General features: G+C 37.8%; 1 protein-coding gene and 1 long non-coding RNA gene across 15 annotated transcripts in view; one reads left to right on the top strand and one right to left on the bottom strand.

The window, feature by feature from the left end:
• The window catches only part of LOC122817994 (uncharacterized), a 271,976-nt gene that overhangs the window by 111,427 nt on the left and 138,314 nt on the right, over positions 1 to 22,235 (bottom strand). The gene's annotated exons all lie outside the window — the stretch shown is intronic.
• The window catches only part of LOC127012038 (uncharacterized), a 100,024-nt gene that overhangs the window by 68,358 nt on the left and 9,431 nt on the right, over positions 1 to 22,235 (top strand). For 3 of the 6 annotated variants that reach the window (XR_007765464.1, XR_007765462.1, XM_050890156.1), the window contains one exon: positions 5,222 to 5,379. The exons of the other annotated variants lie outside the window; for them this stretch is intronic. Coding sequence is in view for 1 of the 3 variants with exons in the window: in XM_050890156.1 (XP_050746113.1) it covers positions 5,222 to 5,379 (158 nt within the window). In the remaining 2 variants the exon portion in view is untranslated. The remainder of the gene's footprint in view (positions 1 to 5,221; positions 5,380 to 22,235) is intronic. 6 annotated transcript variants of the gene reach the window in all.

Below are 22,235 nucleotides of genomic sequence, written 5' to 3' on the forward strand. Positions count from 1 at the left end.
GTGGGTGGGCCCAATGGTTGTTTCAGCAGCAGCTCGCATGGAGTGGGTTATGTGCGCCCAGAGTCCGCCGGTGTCAACGGGGAGAGGGATAAGTTGGTGGAGCAGTTCCGAGAGGTGAGTGGAGTATGCTATTGCTGACCGTTGTGATCGCAGCCTAGTGACGTCAAGCTTTCGTTGCGTGATGGGGCGTATGTTTTTCGCTCGGCATAGCCGCATGCGTATCTTGGCTGCGACAAGATAGTAGTCCGAGTCAATGTTGACTCCACGAAACGTACGCACGTCCATCACGCTTGAGGCATGCCTTCCGTCTATCACAACGTGATCAATCTGGTTGCGCTTCTTTTGATCAGGGGACAGCCATGTGGCCTTGTGGATGTCGAGGTGCCGAAATCTGGTGCTACTCACTACCATGGTTCGTGCCGAGGCAAAGTCAATCAGCCTGAGACCGTTGTTCGAGGTGGTCTCACGGAGGCTGAATTGACCGACGGTGTAAAATTGGAGACGTGGTGGCGAGCTACTACTACTTACTACAAATCCGCATCCAAATTCGCGCCTCTCAGCATGACAGCTGTAGTAGATATCGCAGTTTGCTCGCTTGGAGCAACATTGTCCTGTCCATCTCATTTCCAGGATGGCGGTAATGTCGGCCTTTAATTTTTCGAGGGCATCCGTCAGTTGGATTGAGGCACCTTCCCAATTAAGGGTTCGGACATTCCAGGTGCATATCCTTAAATCGTAGTCCTTTTTCGTTTTGCGGTGGTCGTCATCATAAGGGGGAATCCTTTCCGAGGCTTTCGCTTTGGTCTTCACTGGGCTTCTTTTTTTACGAGGCGGGTTCCAAACCCTGTGCTCAACCGCTTAACGTCCGGGTGACTCGCTGCACATATTAACTCACTATCTAGCGGATGCTAAGATAGCTACCCAGGAGGTGCCACGAGGAGGCTGTGTGTCAACTTGCAATCCTTCGAAAACAAATATCGCACTGGCGGCCTCCAAGTTGGCCGCGATCAGAAAACTTTACTCTCTACGAATGAAAGCCATCCCATCCCATAGTTTTCATATACGAGTATATTAACTTATACTTTTGGAAATATTTTTCTTTTAATATTTCAGAATTCCCATGTAGCTGTCATGGGGAAGATCGGATAATTAAGGTCAAAATAATACCTTGACCGTTATGGTCCGTTTCGGCAAACAAGAGTTGTAGTAAAATAAAAAAACGGTTTCTTAATGTTTCCATAATTAGTTTTTAGTTTTCTAAAAATCTGAAAGCTTTTGACTTACAATGTTCCCACTGGTATCGACCTGCAGGAGTAAAAAATCGTCTGCTGTCCGAAGTTAGTTCGCTTTCCTGTTTGTAATCATTTTTATACCCATTACTCGTAGAGTAATTCAAACCCTATGAACGCTGAGATCTCGAAAACTATAAAACCTAGAAGAGTGAGTAAGTGATTTTCCTGCGCAGTACAAGATTGGTTCAGCAGACTGCCACGCCCACTCTAACGCACTCATGTTGCAAAGAACGGTATCGCCTACAGCTATTAAGTTAGAAACAAAATTATAACTGAAATGTATTGGTTATATCGATATCTTTCGATTGACCTAAAAAAGTTTTCCATGGCCACTTTAACTCCCAGAAATAAGCAAAGCGCTTAAATATGTCTGCCGGCCTATTATCATATTTTGAAATCTCTGGTAGGTGGCGCAATACAATATCGCTTTGCTGATTATACCGAGGTGGTCAAAAGTATTGACACAACGAGAATTTTTAGTTCCAACTTGAGTTGTTTATTACTGAAGCTACTGTACTCAGATTCCAAAATTAAAGTTATTGTTGTGTTCTTATCTATGCAGAACAAAATGAAAGAAAAAAGAGAATTAATAAATGTTCATGTGCTAAGAATAGAATCACTGAACTGATGCTTATCAGTTGTCAAAAGTATTTACACACATTTTTATCGCGTCAAAATTAATTGCACAAAGAAACTATGGATGAGTCTTTGATTTATGGCGTGCAAGTAAAGTTCTATTTGATTTTGGAGTCCGACTTGGAAATAAAGCTTACTGGTAATGTAAATTTAATTTGATAATTCAATGCCTGTTATTAATAAAATGAGAAAAACGAAGAAGCTTTCAGTTGAACAGCGAGCGGAGATCTTTATAAAATTTAAGACTGCAATCACATTTTAGGAGTTATGCTAAGCAATCATACTAAAAGCCCAGTTAAAACGGCAGCAGCATAAAAAATCTTAATTGGAAAACAAATTTATGACAGCACACTACGTTGCATAATGAAGGAACACCTGTACTTATAGTAAAAAAAGTAGTGGATAATAAACGGAAAAAAACGGCTCGCGTTTGCCTTGGAGTTCAAACAGAAGCCGATGGAATGCTGGTACAACGTTTTATGGACTGATAAAGTGGCATTTCCGTTTCAGGGGTCCTGTAAGCATTTCATGCATCTCCCGAAAAAAGCAAAGGCTAATGGTGTCCAGCCAAACAATAGGTTTGGTGATGGAACGGAGATGTTCTAGGGGTGTCTTAGCTATTACGGATTTGGAGAGATGGTACCAATAGAGGAAACTTAATCAAAGAAGATACCTGTATATTTTAAATGACCATGCATTTACATCAGCAAACCGGATGTTTCTAACTTTTGATTGGATCCCATTGCAGGACAACGCTCCTCGCCACAAGAAGCAAGTACCACCCATGTCCCTGATAGACCTAAATTAGGCTGTACTTCCGTGTCAGACACAAAGACCCGATCTCAATATTTTCGAAAATGAAAGCTCATACGCCCACATTTTCTAGTTTATAATAAAATTTTAATGTATTCTATGGAGATCTTCCGTTGCACAAAAGAAGACGCAGCAGTCAAATTCAATATATATTTATTGCGCTAGCACAGCCAGCAACGACATAAGATTATCCTTCACACAAGCAGTTCCAAATTCTTATGAGATTACAATTCTCTTTGCTTATCAATATAAGAGTATACTTCTTTACAAGCTAGGCTTAGAGTACTAAAGCTTGTATTTGAGTATGTGAGTTCTTAGCCTTCATTAAGCGTTGGGCAAAACAGTTCAATGATCCGTATACAGCTATATCGTTATACGTAAGCCTAGTTCGCCCAATTATGGAGTACTGTACTGAGGTAGGGAATCCACAATATGTATACCAACAGAACTTAATAGAATCGGTTCAAAAACAATTTTTATTATTTGCTTTGCGCAGCCTTAATAAAGATCCTGATCGGCACTTACCATCTTATTTATCCAGGCTAAAATTGATTGACCTAAACACCTTAAGACACCGCAGATTTTGTCACGGCGTAATATTTATACACAAACTGCTGACCGGTGCGGTATATTCCCCTACTCTGTTGGGAGACATTAATATTTTAGTCCCGTCAATATTCACTCGTGCCTTCCGTCATATCCGTCTACCAAGTGTGAGATCTAATTTTTCCCTTCATGAACCATTCCGAGTTTTATGTACTAATTATAATTTAGAATATCAATTTATATCTTTTGAGTCTTCTATTGTTTCTATATCTTCTCAAATTTACTCGATTCACTAAATGTATAAATGTATTAACTGTTAAGTTGTTAAGTTAGCTGTCCATAGTTAACTATAAGCCAAATAATATAACTTTAATTACTTAAGTTTATCTACTACATTTTTATTCTCTTTGCTTATAATGTTGCTTATTTCTAAAATAGTTAAATCTGTCTGTTCCCAATATTATCATATCTGCAAACTGCGTCTAGGTGGCATTTTACACTCGTTGTGCTTCTTTTATATTTCAATCTTCCTTTTACACTTTCTAGCGATGTAACGAGTATCTGATAGTGAGGGCACCCAACTCTAACTCTGGTTGATTTCTTAGTACTATCAGTCAGATTCTTGTTCTCTTTGAGATCAGTAATGTCTTCGGCCGACCCAAAAACTAACCTCGCTAACATCAGCTTTTACACCGATCGTTAACATTGTCGTAAGTCTCCATAACTCTCTGATCTAAACACAAAGGGTAATTTTAATACCTTAGAGAAATCGATGAAAATATCAGAAGTAAATATCCGAAGTAAGAACAGTTCTTATGAAAGTAAACGGATATCTTATAGAAACTTGGAACATATTATATTCCGATACCAAAGTTCGTGAATTCGATGGCCACTTCAAAAAAAATATGTAAAAACAAACAAAATTTTCTACAACTGCAGATATAGCTATCTGCTACCATTGTCATCAAAAATATCAAAAATGCGACAAAAAACAGGCCTCTCAATCCTAAAGTCAGGTTACACAAACACTTATCCTCAGAATAACGCTACACTTTAAGAAAACCCTGGACCTAAAATGATCCAACTCCACGCTCATACTTATACTGCAGCTACAATACAAACGCATTTGGTGGTACAACCACCCACTGAACGATTACCTTCAAGCAATAGGCATAACGATTAATTTCAAAACAATACATACAATAAACAATTTAACATAAACCTTCCAACATGCGATTTCAACTGTTGGCACCTTTACTGGAGATCCCACTCTAGAGTTAACATTGTGGTTAAATTCATTGACCGCTCTGGTTATATTTTTCTCAATAACATGTCTCCTAACAACTACTTGACTCACAACCCTTTGACACACATTGAGTTCTCCCTCGCTACTGCCGACATAGCTCCAAAACAGACTACTGCCGGCCATATTCCAGAACGCTTCTTACCACCTTACTAACAGATCAAAAATAAAACTACCAGCCGTAGTCAGATTATCACTAGGTGCTTTCAGGACTACACCAACTGACAACCTGCTAATAGAAGCCAATATAAGCTTATTTGATCACCGTATAAATCTCCATAACAGCAAATTTTCCCTTCACACCAAGTGAAAGAATGCAAACGATATCTCACACTTTCTAATAAAATTGTTCACTACGCCAACTCAGAGAAGATTCCTTTAACTCCAAAAACCTTATTAAAACCATTGCAAACCCATCCAACATTAACATCAACAAAATCCCCTTAAGAGAGCTGTCTCGAAATAAAATACCCCGGCAAGCATAAAGCCTTAGTTGATAGCGCTCTAATTTTATGTTAGCTCAGACTTTTACACTATATGTTTATATAAATAAATAAATTTAATAACTATTTATATATGTTATACGCTGCATACATTCCCGGAAATAACATATTTCTATACTTTGTTTCAGATAATCGACGTTTCTAAATTTATACTCTTCTCAGTAGAACAATTTTCGTCTATTGGACAATCATCAATTATTTTAAAAAAAAGTAAAAACCTTTGCAATGTTTTACCTGTTAACTTGAATTCAACGTTAAAACAAAAGGCTTGGAAATCACTTGTTTTGTAAGTTTTTTAAACCAAATTATTTTCTTTATATAATCAAATAAGAGAGGCAGCTTGGCTAAGTAGGCAGAGGTGTTTATAGATCCGCAGATAAAACCATATAATGCTATTAAAATCATACGTAGACACTTAGAGAAAACACTGTGCTAGAAACAAGTACAAATACCCTTGATTTAAGAAAAATTGCATGCCTCTTATTTAAAAACGTTCGTGCTCAAAAATTCTTATTTAAATATCTGCCTACTCTAATAATTCCCAATTGTTTATTCTGAAAGTTCTCAATATATAAGGCGCATAAATTAGACAGTGTTAATGTCCGTTAGCGGCAAGTCGTACATAAACTGAAAATATTAGTATTGTTTTTATATATCTTGTAGCGAACTGTTTTCTTTGGTTTCTGCTCGCTACGGTATTTGTGCGGCTAGCTCAGTAGATTGTGTGTGTTCGTCGAATTCTCGGGTTCGGAGTGGGTTTATTGCGGGTATAACTGCAGTCGGCTTTATAACTTGCTCGTCTCGCTGTCTCCGACGGTGTGGGTTGTCTTGTCGCTCCTCAAAGATCCTTGCCCGCTGATTGCTCCTGACGTGGCTGGCTCGGTGACTGCTCGGCCACGGTTTGGACTCGCTATGGGGTCAGCCGTGCGGGCTTAGGAAAGCGTCACCATTCTCAGACTAGGGTGAACAGACCGACGAGCTCTCCAGGATCACTCCTCTCGATACCCGACCGCCTGTCCCTTGCTCTGTCCCGGATGGTCCCACGGGCTTCCGGTCAGATCGTGCGGACAGTCAAGGCAGAACGCCAGGAAGCTGCCTCGCTTTTCACTTCGCTTCTGTACCTCGTGTGAACGAACGTTCCACCCTAGCCTCGCCTTTCCGCGTACTGTCCGTGCCGTTTCTGCGGGCTCGATCCTCCTTGCGTGGCCGTTGCGGTGTCGTCCTGCTTGCTGGTGGCGATGTCCTGCGAACTACTCCTGACAGGTGGCTGTAGGTCTTGACTTCTGTGCTGGGTTCGAGGGTATACGCCGATCCGGGACTTTTCTCCCTTCTGGCTCGTGACTCTCAGGGTTCTGTTGCGCCGCTCCCTTCTGGCTTGCTACTCTCGATTTCAAATCTCAGTCTAGTAGACCCTCCAGGCATACCGCCAGGACTTCGTCGGCAGGACAGAACAGAACTTGGCCGTGTGGCGCCTCCTTAGACCTCAGCCACCTGTGTCTCAGTTCGGAGATTCCTAGTAATCCCAATCCCGAACGTCTCGACGTGACGATCTTGCTCCTCGTAGGCTCCCACGGCGCTGCCTCCGACGACTCCTTGCTCTCGACTGACTGCTCGCTCTTGACTGTATGCTCTCCACTGGATGACTGATGCTGAATGACTGATCTTGACTGACTCTTCTCAATGACTGATCTTGACTGACTGATCCCCTTTTGCCAGCGCCCTGCGGGTTTATATAGGGCCTCTGGGAACCGTTATTTCCCTTTTGCACACGGCCCGCCCAAAACTCTCCACACCGGGTCCAAAGTCCATGGTTTCTGTTTGACCCTCTTGTCCTTGACGCACTGCCTCCCGCCGCTGTCCAGCCTGATGCCGCCGTCCCGCTGATCCCGGAGTCCAAAGTCCGGCGGCGTCCCGCTACTCCTTTTTGCACACGGCACTCTCGCTCCACCCGCCAAGTCTCCGCTCTCTCCGTCTCCATTGTTGGTCTCCAAACTCTCTTGGTTTCCGAACACTCTTGCTCTCCAAACTCTCTCGCTCTCCAAACTCTCTCGTTCTCCGTCCTCGATCTCCAAACTCTCTCGTTCTCCGTCCTCGATCTCCAAACTCTCTCGTTCTCCGTCCTCGATCTCCAAACTCTCTCGTTCTACGTCCTCGCTCTTCGCCGCGACGCCACTACGCGAATTCGCCGCGTACCTGGTGAGCGGCCGGCCATCTGCTGCTGGGATTTGTGGGGAGTTATTCAACTCCTCAGAATCTAATTTATTTCGTTTCAGTTTCCAATACTTATTTCTAGCATACTACTACTAGCATAAAATAAAAACTCATTTTAATATTCATAATATTTATTATTGATTTATTTATTTGATGAGAATTATTCGTGCCACTTTCTTACTTTATTTTTATTAAATGTTTAGACCAAATATGACTTGGTTTAAAAATTATTTATACTTAATTGAAGAAGGAAAGGTTTTAAACCTAGTATTTTCGGTCTTGGAAATTCGTGCTTAAAAGTAGTATTTGTTCTCGGATTCTGTATATTCCATGCTTGGCGATGTTTTGACACCGAAAATGCTAGATTCAAGCACGAAATACTTGATTTTTTTCTGAGTGTAGGCGTGTCCTAATGTGCGCTTATTGAGATCGCTATAGCCAACGTCCTCGACTTTTAGATAGATGAGCTCAAGGGAATTCGATGGAGACTGTTTCCGAAATTGTACACTACGCCAGACACACCATCTATAGAAGGTGAAAAAAATTTCCTATTTGCATATTACTGTTTCTTTCTAAGCATTGTGAATGGCCAAACATAAATGTTCATTACTATTAAGCTCCACAGTAGTTAGATAATATGTCAAAAGCATTTGACAAGGCTAGAGAAAAATTTTTTTTGTAATTCTATAACTTTACAGACCCCGCTGTATAACTAAAATAGCTTTCACTGGCATTTGATGTGCACAGCCTCTTTATTTTTATGCTAACGATGTTTTAATATATATAACGCAGAACTGTCAAATGTAAATACGTTGGCAACAATAGTCTTTCGCTTAATCCATCTAAATGCAGATGTATAGTTAGAAGAAAATTGATAATGCCTTGGTGGTGTGTGTGAAAAAATTACTTTATCCTGGCATTACAATGAGAAGCAATTATGACCTCCACCCTATTGTTTTTTTGCTAAAGTATAGTGCCATATCCACCTTGTGGAGCTGGGCCCAAAGTTGACAGACCTGCTCTGCTGGCAAGCATGGTATTCTCGGTTCCCACTATCGATCGCCTAACTCTTAGTTTAGCTAGTGCTCCAATAAAAGCCGCCAGAGAGAATAACTTATTGTGGAATCCCTTGCCTACGCACAGTACTGACTAGTATATTATAAAAGTCTTCTAGTGTATACAGCCTTATGGCTTTGTCAACGCTTTTTTGTCACAATCAAGCGTTGGCTCAGAGGGCTAGCGCTTCGTTTTTGATATACAGGCCTGAGGGTTAGTGGTTCAAGTCCTCCCCGTGACAAATTTATTTTTATTTTTTTTATTGAAATCTGAAATCAGCTTTGTTATAACAATTATAAGGACATTTTAGATATTATTCTTAACTTAAAGCATACTCTGCCTTGGGGAGTACTTCAACCTGGGACCTTCAGCATCAGAGACAGGCACCTTACTAGCAAGTCTATCGCTCAACGTTTTCCGCGGGCGTTACGTTTAAAAGCCATGGAAACCATGTTAGTGCAAGCGAGACAATATGTTTCAAGTAAGCCAAGTCGAATTTCGAATAGGTCTATTTCGCTCCCACTCATGTAATTAACGCCGCCATATTGCTCTATCCTTTATCATCTATATTCGAAAAGACAGAATTCGAGAAAATTAAAATTTTTGGTATCAATTTGACATTATTTGTAAAGTTTGTTTTAGCGAGGGGCCACGCCCACACTAACGCCCACTAACCGCTCAAAACTGTGGTGGCCACAATTGCCATGCTAAAAAACTTGTTTTTGCTAAATTGTATTTGTTTCATCAAAACTGTGGTGGCCACAGTTGTCATGCTAAAAATTTTTCTTTTTGCTAAAATGTATTTGTCTCATTAAAACCTTTCGATTGACCAAACAAATATTTTTTATTCCCACCCACGTCTAAAACACTTAAAACTGTCTGCCGCCCACATAATATATACCAAGATAGCCGATAGGTGGCGATATTCGAGACACTCGACTATAGTGTTCTTCCTTGTGTTGAGTTCCACTCATCACCAACAAAAGTTTATGTACTATTGAACAAAGATTAACGTAAAAAAATGCACCTGTATGCCAACAAGTAAGCTATAGAGGTGGGAGCGTAATGTTCTGTGGATGCGTTTCCTATAATGGTGTGGGAGACTTAGTTCCCATTAACGGTTTTATGAACAAGGATCTAAACTATTTTGCATTTCCCAGCGGCGACAGATTGATCGGTGATCTCCAGCAGAACAAGGCTCCTTGCAACAAGGCGAAAAGGATTATAAAACACTAGATTCACCACCCCAAAGTCTGGATTTCAATATTATTAAAAATGTGTGGTCGATAATAAAGAGAAATTGATCTGCCGATCTATCCAGACCAAAGGATGAAACCATTTCTGAGGTCACAAAGAAGTGGAAAAAGATTCAATTGAATCTCTAAACTTGGCGGGTTCCGTTCCAAATCGCTTTCAAAAGGTCGTAGACAAAAAAGGAGCACATATTTATACCCTTGCAGAGGGTATAATATGATATAGTCGTTCGATTTTGATAAAATTAAATTTGAAATTCAGAACTGATTTTAAAATGTCAAGCTTAGAAAGGTAGATGTTAAAAAACACCAAAGATATAATTTTTTTTTAATTTTTTCCTCGATAGTTCCTATGGGAGCTATAAGTTATAGTTGTCCGATCCGGCTGGTTCCGACTTTTATACTACCTGCAATAGAAAGAAGACTTTTGGGAAAGTTTCAGCCCGATAGCTTTAAAACTGATAGACTAGTTTGCGTAAAAACGGACGGACTATATTTTATAGCTGTCATAAAAACGATCGGAAAATTGGTGGGAAATAAAAATGCAACAAATTATAGCTTTGATGCTTTTTGACATATAACCATCAAAGCTTGAAAATACATTTTTTTAACTAGTTCTGAATTTTGAATTAAATTTATCAAAACCGTACGACTAAATTATATATCTGGCATAGAAACAATAGGAAATTTAGTCGTAAAATATGAAAAAATTATATTTTTGGTGTTTTTTTTGTTAGCTTGGAAATAACATTTTTAAATCAATTCTGAATTTCAAATTAAATTTGATGAAAATCGGACGACTATAACATATAACTGTCATAGGAACGATCGGAAAATCGATGGGAAAATAATATGAAAAAAATTATAGCTTTGGGGCTTTTTGACATATTTTCCTATGATATTGAGAATTTTCATATTTTTAAGAATTTCGAATTCAATTTAATAAAAATCTGACTACTCTAACATAAAGATGTCAAAAAAATGGTCTGAAAAAAAGAATGAAATAATTTTTTTTAATATCACTGAAGTCAGCAACAATCTTTAAAAATTTCACATGGTGTTACTAAAGTTGATTATTTCTTATAACTGCAAGGGTATACAAACTTCAAAATTTCGAATTTAATTTTAATAAAATCAGAAGATTATATCTAGTCATAGGAAAGATCCGAAAATGGTTGGGAAAATAATATAAAACAAATTATAGCTTTGTTGTTTTTTGAGAAATTATTCTATTATATTGGGAATATAATTCTTTAAAATTTTAAGAATTACGAATTAAAATTAAACAAAATTGGACGACTCTAACATGTAGCTGTCTTTAAAAGCTTATTTCACTGCAATAACGCCAGGTAATGTGTAAAGATCTTAAAGTAATCGTACAGCTTCATGTAAATTCGCACTCTTTGTTGAGTTAGACATTTTAAGGTGTTATTCAATTGAAAAATTTTGTAAAACAAAGCTACACAAAAATTTGTTACGAAACTGGACTAACCACAAGCTAATTGCTTGGAATTGTTATAAATAAATGGGTAACGGCAACTATAGCCTCTCCTTTTTCCCAAAAATTTTATTTCTGTAAAACGAGTTCCATCATCATTTCAAATTATTAAGCAGCTTAAACAAAGTTCTTTATAAAAATAATAATAATTAAATCAGAATTAATATTGACTTATGATGTCATCGAACATTCTCCGCCCGTTGAAAGATATAAGGAGTATTCAAGCACCAATTTGCTCAGGCAGGACCGCTATCTTACAGATGGGTCTTCAAATGGTTCCATTTTTCACCTTGATATCGGCCACTCTTACTCGTCCATCAGCTCCCCTTCCTGGGGAGCTGTATTATCCTCGTGAATTATTACCATATGCCCAATTTGAATGTTGGCATTGGGTTTGAGCCATTTGGAGCGCGCCTGAGGCGTTTGTAAATAACCATGCTTCCATAGCTCCCAGAACTGTTGCTTCAAGTACGTTACGCTTGCCCAAGTTTTTCATCATTAGGCTCTTCATCTTTACTGCAGCCTCCCACAAGCCGCCAATGTGGGAAGCACGCAAAGGGATGAACTTGAACTCAAATCCCACGATGCTGCTGAACTTCTGCACATTCAATGTGTTGGCTTCGTCAAACAGCTGCTGCTTAAAGTCCTCGAGCTGCGATCGTGCACCGACGAAATTAGTTGCATTGTCACAATAAATGCATAGTGGGATGCCTCTGCGACTGACGAAGCGCTTTAAACAGAGAATAAAATTATTAGTAGATAGGTCGGAAGTGAGTTTTATGTGGATTGCTTTTGACGAAGAGCGTATAAACACGGCCATGTATGTTTTATATGGCACCTTGCTTCGAATGCAGTATGATGTGAAAAATGGTCCACATAGGTCGACTCCAGTTCGTTGTGAATGAAAGCGATCAACTGGAAGTGATCCCATTATTTTCTCTATTAAACGAGGCTTGTAACGGTAACAGTGTGTGCAGCGCCGTACAATCTTTCGAACGATTTTTCGGGCGTTTACAATCCAAGCCTGAAGTCGCAGGATTCCAATGAAAGCCTTTGGTCCAGCGTGCATGTGTTGCTGGTGGAGATTCTCAACAAATTTCAATGTGAAGCAATGATTCCGCGCTGCCACCGCGTAAGATAGGATGGTCTGCTCTCGTCAATCGAAGGCTCCGTTATGGACATCAAAGAGGACCCAATCAGCAAGTGCGCTGGGCTAAGCGCCTCTCCATCGTTTGGATCTTCGGAGAGGGATGCAATTGGTCTTGAGTTTAAGATTGCCTTCGACTCGGTTGCAATCGTTTAAAGCTCCTCGTACTTAAGCCCAGTGTTGCCCAAGTTTTTCATCATAAGGCTCTTCATGGTCTTTACTGCGGCCTCCCACAAGCCGCCAATGTGGGGAGCACGCAAAGGGATGAACTTGAACTCAAATCCCACGATGCTGCTGAACTTCTGCACATTCAATGTGTTGGCTTCGTCGAACAGCTGCTGCTTAAAGTCCTCGAGCTGCGATCGTGCACCGACGAAATTAGTTGCATTGTCACAATAAATGCGTAGTGGGATGCCTCTGTGACTGACGAAGCGCTTTAAACAGAGAATAAAATTATTAGTAGATAGGTCGGAAATGAGTTCTATGTGGATTGCTTTTGACGAAGAGCGTATAAACACGGCCATGTATGTTTTATATGGCACCTTGCTTCGAATGCAGTATGATGTGAAAAATGGTCCACATAGCTCGACTCCAGTTCGTTGTGAATGAAAGCGATCAACTGGAAGTGATCCCATTATTTTCTCTATTAAACGAGGCTTGTAACGGTAACAGTGTGTGCAGCGCCGTACAATCTTTCGAACGATTTTTCGGGCGTTTACAATCCAAGCCTGAAGTCGCAGGATTCCAATGAAAGCCTTTGGTCCAGCGTGCATGTGTTGCTGGTGGAGATTTTCAACAAATTTCAATGTGAAGCAATGATTCCTTGGTAGAAGAACAGGAAATTTGGTATCGAGTGAAATAGGCGCTTTGGCTAAGCGGCCTTCTACACGTAATAGTGTTATCGAACCGTTTGCTCCGTCAGTCGCTGCTAGGGACGGATTTAGTTTTTGAAATTCGGGATTTAAAATCTTGTTCTCCTTTAGGTGCTGAATTTCGTTGAAAAAGGTCTTCTGCTGAATATGTGATACGATGTGCTTAAACGCGTATTGCAATACAATTGCTGGTGTATGAATTACATCGACTATGTTCATTTGCCTGTTGACCTTGATTCTGTTGAAGACGCGCAACACAAAAGCTATGACTCACAAAATGCGCCCATAGGATGAGAATTTTTTGATAACGTAGTCGAATATATCTTCCTTGCTACCACTATCTGTACGTGTGAGGACTGCTGCTTTTCGCAGCTCCAACTCTTCATTGGTGTCCTGAGAATTTGGTCCTGGTTGAGGCCATCCCGATGAGTCCTGACATAAGAAGCTTGGTACACGAAACCATATAGTTTCTATAAGCTCGGACGCTGCGCAGCCTCTTGACACTATGTCCGCGGGATTGTCCTTGCCCGGAACTGGCCTCCAAGTGATCTTTGACGTGGTTGACTGCATCTCAGAAATCCGGTTGGCGACAAAACAGTTTAACCTGGACAAATGCATGGTAAGCCACTGTAGAACTTTTCTTGAATCTGTGCAAAAGGAAATATTATCAATGTATTTTTCGAATTTGTGCTTAATCTTGGCCCATGTTTGACACAATAAATATGCGGCGCACAATTCTAGCCACGGCAAGGAAATTGCCTTTGTGATACGAGTCCTAGCAAATCGTACAGGGTAGCTTCCAGATTGTAGGTAGGTTTTACCTGAAACAAAACACATCTAGTTTTGGTTGCCACGACATGCCCAAAGTCTTCGTTACATCTTTAGTATCAACCTTGAATTGAAGCTCTGCTCCGTTGCCTTCTATTTTGCTTGTGTTCCACTTTGCAAGCTCTAATCCAGTCTTAGAAAGTATGCGGTGACCTCTGCAGACTTGAGATGAAGCTCTTCGACACTGTCTGCTCCAGTAAGGAGGTCATCGACATACATATCTTCTTTAAGTACGGCTGCTCCGATGGGAAACTGATTGGAGAAGTTATCAGCAATATATTTCAAGCTCCTTATTGCTAGGAATGGTGGGCAGGACATGCCGTAAGTGACAGTGTTGAGCTGAAACAATTCTAAAGGCGCAGCTGAGGATTCTCTTTAGGGAACAAGTTGATACGTACGATCGTCTGGTGATACTTCGAACTGGCGATACATCTTGCAGATATCAGCTACAAGTGCATGACGATGTAAGCAAAAGGCAAGAAGTGTTAAGATAAGATTCCGCTGGATGTTTGGCCCAATCATCAACAACTCATTCAGAGAAAGATTCGACGTTGTTTTGCACCATGCATTGAACACAGCACGCAGCTAAGGATTCTCCTTAAATGGCAAGCAAACTTGAACCCGTCCAGATGTGAGAAACCTTGTGTTTGCCACAAAATGCCATTCGCATTCCTGCTCTTCTGCGGTGAAACCTTGATCGAGCGAATCAAACTCCTCGATTAGCCAAAACCTTTTTAACGCACCTTGCAGCTCCGTAGAACGTGCCATGTTGCACTTTACGACTTGAGATTGCGGAATATCAGAAACCTTTCCGACAACGATCCAACCAAGTGAAGTATTGACCAGGGAGACTATTTGTGTTGGTTGCTCTGGATGAGCAGTTCTATGCAGAATAGTATGATGTAAGCCTTAACAAACGCGGCATCGAGATCTAATTGGACATCTGCTCGCCAAATGGCCGTTTCGCAAACAATTTATGCACAGAGCAGAATGTTTGACAAAATTATATTTATCCTGCCAGTCTAGTAAACCAAATGAAGGGCACTGAGTGAGAGAGTGATCAGTAGAAAAACATTTCTTACAACCACCCTGTGTCGTAACAAAGGCTCTTCTATTCTGCCAGGGCCTTTCCCTTGGCTTCTCATCAGATGTTCGTTTAACGTTGCTCTCCAAAAATTGACAATGACGGATTAAACTGCGATAACAATCCTCCCAAGTAGGCAAACCCTCGTATTCTTGAACCCGATCGTACGATAATTTCGAATCTGCATCAATTTTAGATAAAACAAGATGGATTAGTATTGCGTTCATAACATCTGCTTCTGCTTCACGCAGAGCGGAGACGGTATCCAAGATAAAGCGAAGAGCTGCGGGATCAGATGTTTTCATAAATTGAATATCGAATAAGTTAGAAATGTCCTCTATGAAAATCAAAACCTTTTTATTGTAGTGTTCCTTTAACTGCTTTAACGCCTTTGGATAATTGTTTCCGGACACTTAAATGGGGGCCACAACACTCAGCGCCGGGCCAGACAAACAGCTAAGCAAGTCGCTAAATTTGTCAACAGCTGATATTGAAGCGTCATCATGGTACATGCTAGTAAAGGCAGTGATAAACTTCATGTAGTCACCATACTTCCCGTCGAACTTAAGTAGCTTTAACGAAGGTAAACGATTATGGTGCCCAGTTGCGGAATTTGCCGATGAATTAAAGAAACTTGCATCTTCTGGCCGGTCCTTCTTTGACGCCCCAATACGAGTGATGATAATTGCCTTGGATTCCATGAATACGTCCTCTAATTCTTGTCGGCCGTCGTCAGCCGCATCCAGCCGCATTTGTGACTGTCATTCAAGGGCAGCAAGGTCGTTCTGCAGTTCGATGCGAGCTTTGAGATTGACTATAGTTCGCTGAATTGTATTCCTTTGTTTTCTTAAAGACACAAGTTGAATATCAGTCAGTTTTGCGAAGAGTTATTTAGCGAAAACTAAGTGTGGAGCAATTATTGAGTGAAGCAATACCAAATATGTTGGCAATGCCCTTTGATTCAGAGGGAGAAAACAAAACACTCCGATGCTTGGGAGAGTAACTCAATTTTTGGCTTATTTATTTGCAGACCAGCTGCACAAGTATGTGTGTGTATGGGCAATGCCCTTTGCTTCAGAGTGGAATGACAAAACCGCATTTGCGAGTTTAGCTTACAGTTTTTCGTTCTCTTTATGCCGCTGTTCGTAGCTCTCTAAAGCTGTACTTGCGACGGTTATGATGCGCATACCCTGTATGCAGGTATCCATGACGTTCCAGTGGCGATGATTCCGGTGGTCTATGATCAAGAATGATGCCTGCCAAAATACACCAAGTATTGCCGTTGCTGGAATCTATTTCTCCGTCGAAAGCAGAGGGAATGATTTTAAGTGGTTTATGGTGGGACTCGCAGAGTCCTGTCACGGTCGCCAAAATGTGCGGACTCTGCCGAATGCAGAGTTATTTGAAAAAGCGTTTGACTTGTTTCGTTTTCTAATATGCACTGATTTTAAATATTCGATTTCGAGATTACAAAAGAGAGATATGGATGTATGTATGTTCGATTTCGAGATTACAAAAGTCAAACATATGATTACAGTGTGGGGTAATTAAGTAGAACAAGTTGGCAAAGAATTAAGCAGCTTAAACAAAGTTTTTTATAACAAGAAAGGAAGTTAACTTCGGCAAGCCGAAATTTGTATACCCTTGCAGTTAAAAAAAATAATCAATAATTTTATTAAATTGAATTCGAAATTCTTCAAAATTTAAAAAATTATATTCCCAATATTATAAGATAATATGTCAAAAAGCCACAAAGCTATTATTTATTTCATATTATTTTCCCACCAATTTTCCGATCGTTCCTATGACAGCTATATGATATAGTCGTCCGATTTTGATTTAAATTTGATTTGATTTGAAATTTAAATCGAAATTCAGAACTAATTAAAAAATGTTATTTTCAAGCTGAGAAGGCTATATGTTAAAGAACACCAAAGATATAATTTTTATTTCATGTTTTCCGACCCATTTTCTGGTCATTCCTATGGCAGCTATATGATATAGTCGTCCGATTTTGATAGAATTTAATTCGAAATTCAAAACTACTTAAAAAATGTTATTTCCAAGCGTAGAAGGTTATAAGTTAAAAAACACCAAAGATATACTTTTTTCATATTATTTTACCCCTAATTTTCCGGTCTTTCCTAGGCAGCTATATGATATAGTCATCCGATGTTGATTAAATTTAATTCGAAATTTAAAACCAATTAAAAAATGTTATTTCCAAGTGTAGGAGGTTATAAGTTAAAAAACACCTAAGATATAATTTTTTCATATTATTTTACCACTAATTTTCCAATTGTCCCTATGGCAGCTATATGATATAGTCGTCCGATTTTGACAAAATTTAATTCGAAATTCAGAACTAATTAAAAAATGTTATTTCCAAGCTTAGAAGGTTATATATTAAACAAGAAAGGAAGTTAATTTCGGCAAGCCGAAGTTTTTATACCCTTGCAGTTTCAAAAAATAACCAATAATTTTATTAAATTGAATTCGAAATTCTTAAAAATATAAAAATTTGTATTCCCAATATTATAAGATTATATGTCAAAAAGGCCCAAAGCTGTAATTTGTTTTAAATTATTTCCTACCAATTGTCCGATCGTTCCTATGATAGCTATATGATATAGTCGTCCGATTTTGACAAAATTTAAATCGAAATTCAGAACTAATTAAAAAATGTTATTTTCAAGCTTAGAAGGCTATATGTTAAAAAACACCAAAGATATAATTTTTATTAATGTTTTCCGAATAATTTTCCGATCGGTCCTATGGCAGCTATATTATATAGTCGACCGATTTTGATAAAATTTAATTCGAAATTCAAAGCCAAATAAAAAATGTTATTTCCAAGCCTAGGAGGTTGTAAGTTAAAAAAGACCGAAGATATAATTTTTCAATATTATTTTACCACTAATTTTTCGATTGTTCCGTTGGGAGCTATATGATATAGTCGTCCGATTTTGATCAAATTTAATTCAAAATTCAGAACTAATTTAAAAATGTTTTCCGACTAATTTTCCGATCGTTCCTATGGCAGCTATATGATATAGTCGACCGATTTTGATAAAATTTAATTCGAAATTCAAAGCCAAGTAAAAAATATTATTTCCAAGCGTAGGAGGTTGTAAGTTAAAAAACACCGAAGATATCATTTTTCAATATTATTTTACCTCTAATTTTCCGATTGTTCCTATGGGAGCTATATGATATAATCGTCCGATTTTGATAAAATTGAGTTCGAAATTCAGATCTATTTCAAAAATTTTATATCCAAGCTTAGAAAGGTATATGTTAAAAAACACTAAAGATATAATTTTTTTTAAATTTTTTCTTTAACAGTTCCTATGGGAGCTATAAGATATAGTTGTCCTATCCGGCTGGTTCCGACTATATACTACTACTACCGACCTATATACTACCGACCTATATACTACCTGCAATAGAAAGGAGACCTTTGGGAAAGTTTCAGCCCGATAGCTTTTAAACTGAGAGACTAGTTTGCGTAGAAACGGACGGATAGACGGACATGGCTAGATCGACTCGTCTTGTTACGCTGATCAAGTATAAATATACTTTTTGGGGTCGGAAACGTCTCCTTCACTGCGTTGCAAACTTCTGACTGAAGTCATTATACCCTTTGCAAGAGTATAAAAATAATAATAATTAAATCAGAATTAATATCGACCATCAACATCATCATGTCATCGAACAGTTACTTCTTTGCGATCGCGACTTTTTGTTTTGGTAAATTGTGTGCTATTGCGTTATTATCGCTCAGAAGTGACTTAAAACTGACTTCTACGCGATATTTGTGTTTGTAAAATGTGTACTATCATCATTCTATCTTCCAGAAGAAGTGACTTCTGGACCATAGGCGAATTATCGCCCGCTTGCTTGCAGGGAATAATTCGTCGGTTTCTTTTTCTAGCAAATATTTAATCTGATAATCATATTCTTTTAAATTTATTTTTCCCCTTTGTAGTTTCATATTTCGTTATTTAATAATGTTGAGCCAAACAAAAGGTTTGGGATCGCTTAATATTTTAAAAGACCTGCCGAATAAATATGATCTATGAAAATCTATCAAAATATTTGGTAGCCATAATTTATGATTTATATTTACAATTTATTGGTAGCATAATTGATGTTCATTTCATGTTTATTAAAAGTTCTGCCGGCTTAACAAACTTGTTTATGATTTTGTGAAAATACTGCTCCTATTGCCATATTACTTGCGTCCGTTGTTAAAGAGAATGGTTTACTAAGGTCGGGGTAAATTAAAATGGTGTCACATGTAATTAGGGCTTTCATTTTTCAAATGCTGCAATGTAAGGTTTATCTTTAATATTAATTGTGACTTAATTGTGTGTCTATGCCAACTCTGTTTCCTTTTTCATTAATTCACACTTATTTAATTGTAGCTTTAAATTCGTATCTCGTAATTTTTATAGTATCTCAAAAAATAGTAGAAAACATTATAATATCATCTAGACATACCAAACAATCTTTATAGATTAAATCTTCTAATAAATTGTTCACACATCCTTAAAAAGTAGCGGGGACATTTTTAAGACCAAATGGCATTCGGGTATAATGACCATATTTTGTTGAGAATGCTGTTTTAGCGGTTTATTCTGGTTGCATTTGGATTTGACGGAATCCTTTGGCTATTTTAATAGTAGTGAAATATTGACATCTTCCCAATTTATATAATATTTCATATATTCTGTATATCGAGAATTTATAATTGACTGTAATCTCGTTTAAATTTCTTAGACTACTAGTCTAATTTCGGTTTCCGTGATGCTTCGCTCTTTTTTGGACGATTTTGGTTTGAGAACTATTCCCTGTTCAATAAACTCATTTATTTGTTTGATAACTTCTTCATCGAAAATTTTAGGGTATTTGTATGGATTCCAATATACTGGGTCTTTATGCTTTGTTTTTTTTTTAATTTTTAATAGTACTTGTAAGAGTCAACATTTCACCTACTTTGTATTAAATGTCATCAATTTTTTTTTCCTAATTTAAATGTTTTTACCGTATTTATTACATTTTTTAATTCATTTTTTATGGCAAATTTGACTGGTCATTTGACAAAGGTGGATTAAGGCATTCTAACGCGGTCTTATACTTTTCAATTTTTTTTTCAAACGATGGTGGATTAAGGCATTTTACTGCGTCTTATCCTTTTCCATATCATTTTCTCCATATTTTACATAAAGTAACGTGTCTCATAACACCACTGTTTCTTCCTCATAATTTATTTTTGCTTTACTTTCTTTTAAACAATCTCTGCCTATCAAAATATCGTAATTGTAGAACATTTATGTAAATAAAATTTCTGTTTAGTAGGACAGATTCCAGATTCCAGACAATTCCATTGATCCATTTATTGTATATACTTTAAGTTTTTCTTCCTCTTCTTTATTTTCTGCGAAATTCTTTGTCATTAAATTGATAGATGACCCTGTATCTATCATAGCTCTAAGGAGTTTTCCTTTAATCATTACTCTGACATATTTTAAAATTTACGTCCATCCTATTCTGTGCACTGTCAGTTTCCCTTTGTCTTTTAACAGGTGTATTAGGAGACTTATTCGATGTAGATGCCTAGAAATTTAAAAGATTTAAAGGATTTTGTGCCCGGCCTTGATCTAGGTTTCTCTTAAACTCGTGATAATTACCTTGGTTCCTAGTGGGAATTTGATTTTTATTTTGTGAATTTTGAGGGTTTGATGAATTATTTGAATTATTATTATCCCTTGAATTGTTATTGTTATACCTTGGATAAGTTTGAGAATTAAACATTTGATAATAATAATTTTGGTGTGAACCCCCCGAATACCTTCGATTATCATGACGTCTGGGTTTATAGTTATCGAATGGGTCTGCATCCCAATGGCCTAGAATCATTGCTGCTTCTTTTAAGTTAATTAATGAGCTTGTATAAAGTAATCTTTCTGTTGGGTCTGACTCTAATTCTAATTTACAAGTACTTAAGTTCATTTACGAACTTACTGATGCTTCCTTGGTGTGGGGTGTCCCGGATGTGCTGGATGATTTCTTCATAAGGCCTGTGGTCCTTGAAGGCCTTGATTAGAGCTGCTTTTTTTGTTACCCAAGCATGGGATTTTTCCTCCTCGATGACTGCTTGCGCTGAGTCGACAATGGTCGATGGCTTTAATGGCTTCATATATGATGTGGCGATATACCGGCTTAGCTCTGCTGGATTTCCTTTATTTGTCCGATTACATTATAATATCTTGTATGTCAATCAATTATTTCTTTTGTTTGGATATGTGACAATCGTTCCAATTTTTTTATTATTATTACTTATATAAACGTGTGTAATCTAACATTGAGTTTGAAAGAGTGTATTCATCTAATTGTATTGAATAATTAAGGATTTTAACTATATTACTTCTGACAATAGAAATTTCTTTATTAATGCAATATTGATTAACAATGTTTTAGGGATGTTCCATGTCAATAAAATATTGTGCTCAACATAATTAATTTGGAAATTTGCAAAAGTTTTAGTGAATTTACATTCGGTATTTTCTTGTCTAATTATTCCGTTTATGCATTCGTCAGTTACTATTTTCTCTGTTTCTTTATTAAATACTTTGTCTTCATAAAGGAAATATTTTTCAAATATATTTTCTGTTAGAATATTATTATTTTCGTCAGGATAAGGAATAATTTCAAAAACAGGAGATTTGAAGGGATTTGGGAAATAATGGTATTCGTAATTAGTTGGAATTTCTACTGATCCTATTTTAAATATGAGGTATCCATTCTGAGCTTTTATAGGATTTATCTCAATACTTTGTCCGATTGTCAATTGAATTACAGTTGCTAAATTTTAAATTTTATTTTATAATGTACTATTTTTCTTCCACTGTTAGTTTCTTCAAAATGTTTTTCGTCAACTTTCTTTAAAGTACCTGTTTTTTTTTTAAATGGGCTTGTAGTCTTAGACTTCACTAATGGTGCTTGTTTATATTTTAGGTCTATTTCATAGTCATGGCGTTTTTGATTTAATTTTTTAATTCTGTTACTTTTCTTCATTTGTGTGTCGTAAACTGGTGTTCCTGCATACATGAAAACATCAGCTGGTGTCTGAATTGTAGCATTATGTTTGGTTTTATGATTGTAAATATAAAGGATTAGTTCGTATTTTG

This window comes from Drosophila biarmipes, unplaced genomic scaffold (assembly GCF_025231255.1).
Source record: "Drosophila biarmipes strain raj3 unplaced genomic scaffold, RU_DBia_V1.1 ptg000017l, whole genome shotgun sequence".
NCBI classification, from domain to species: domain Eukaryota; kingdom Metazoa; phylum Arthropoda; class Insecta; order Diptera; family Drosophilidae; genus Drosophila; species Drosophila biarmipes.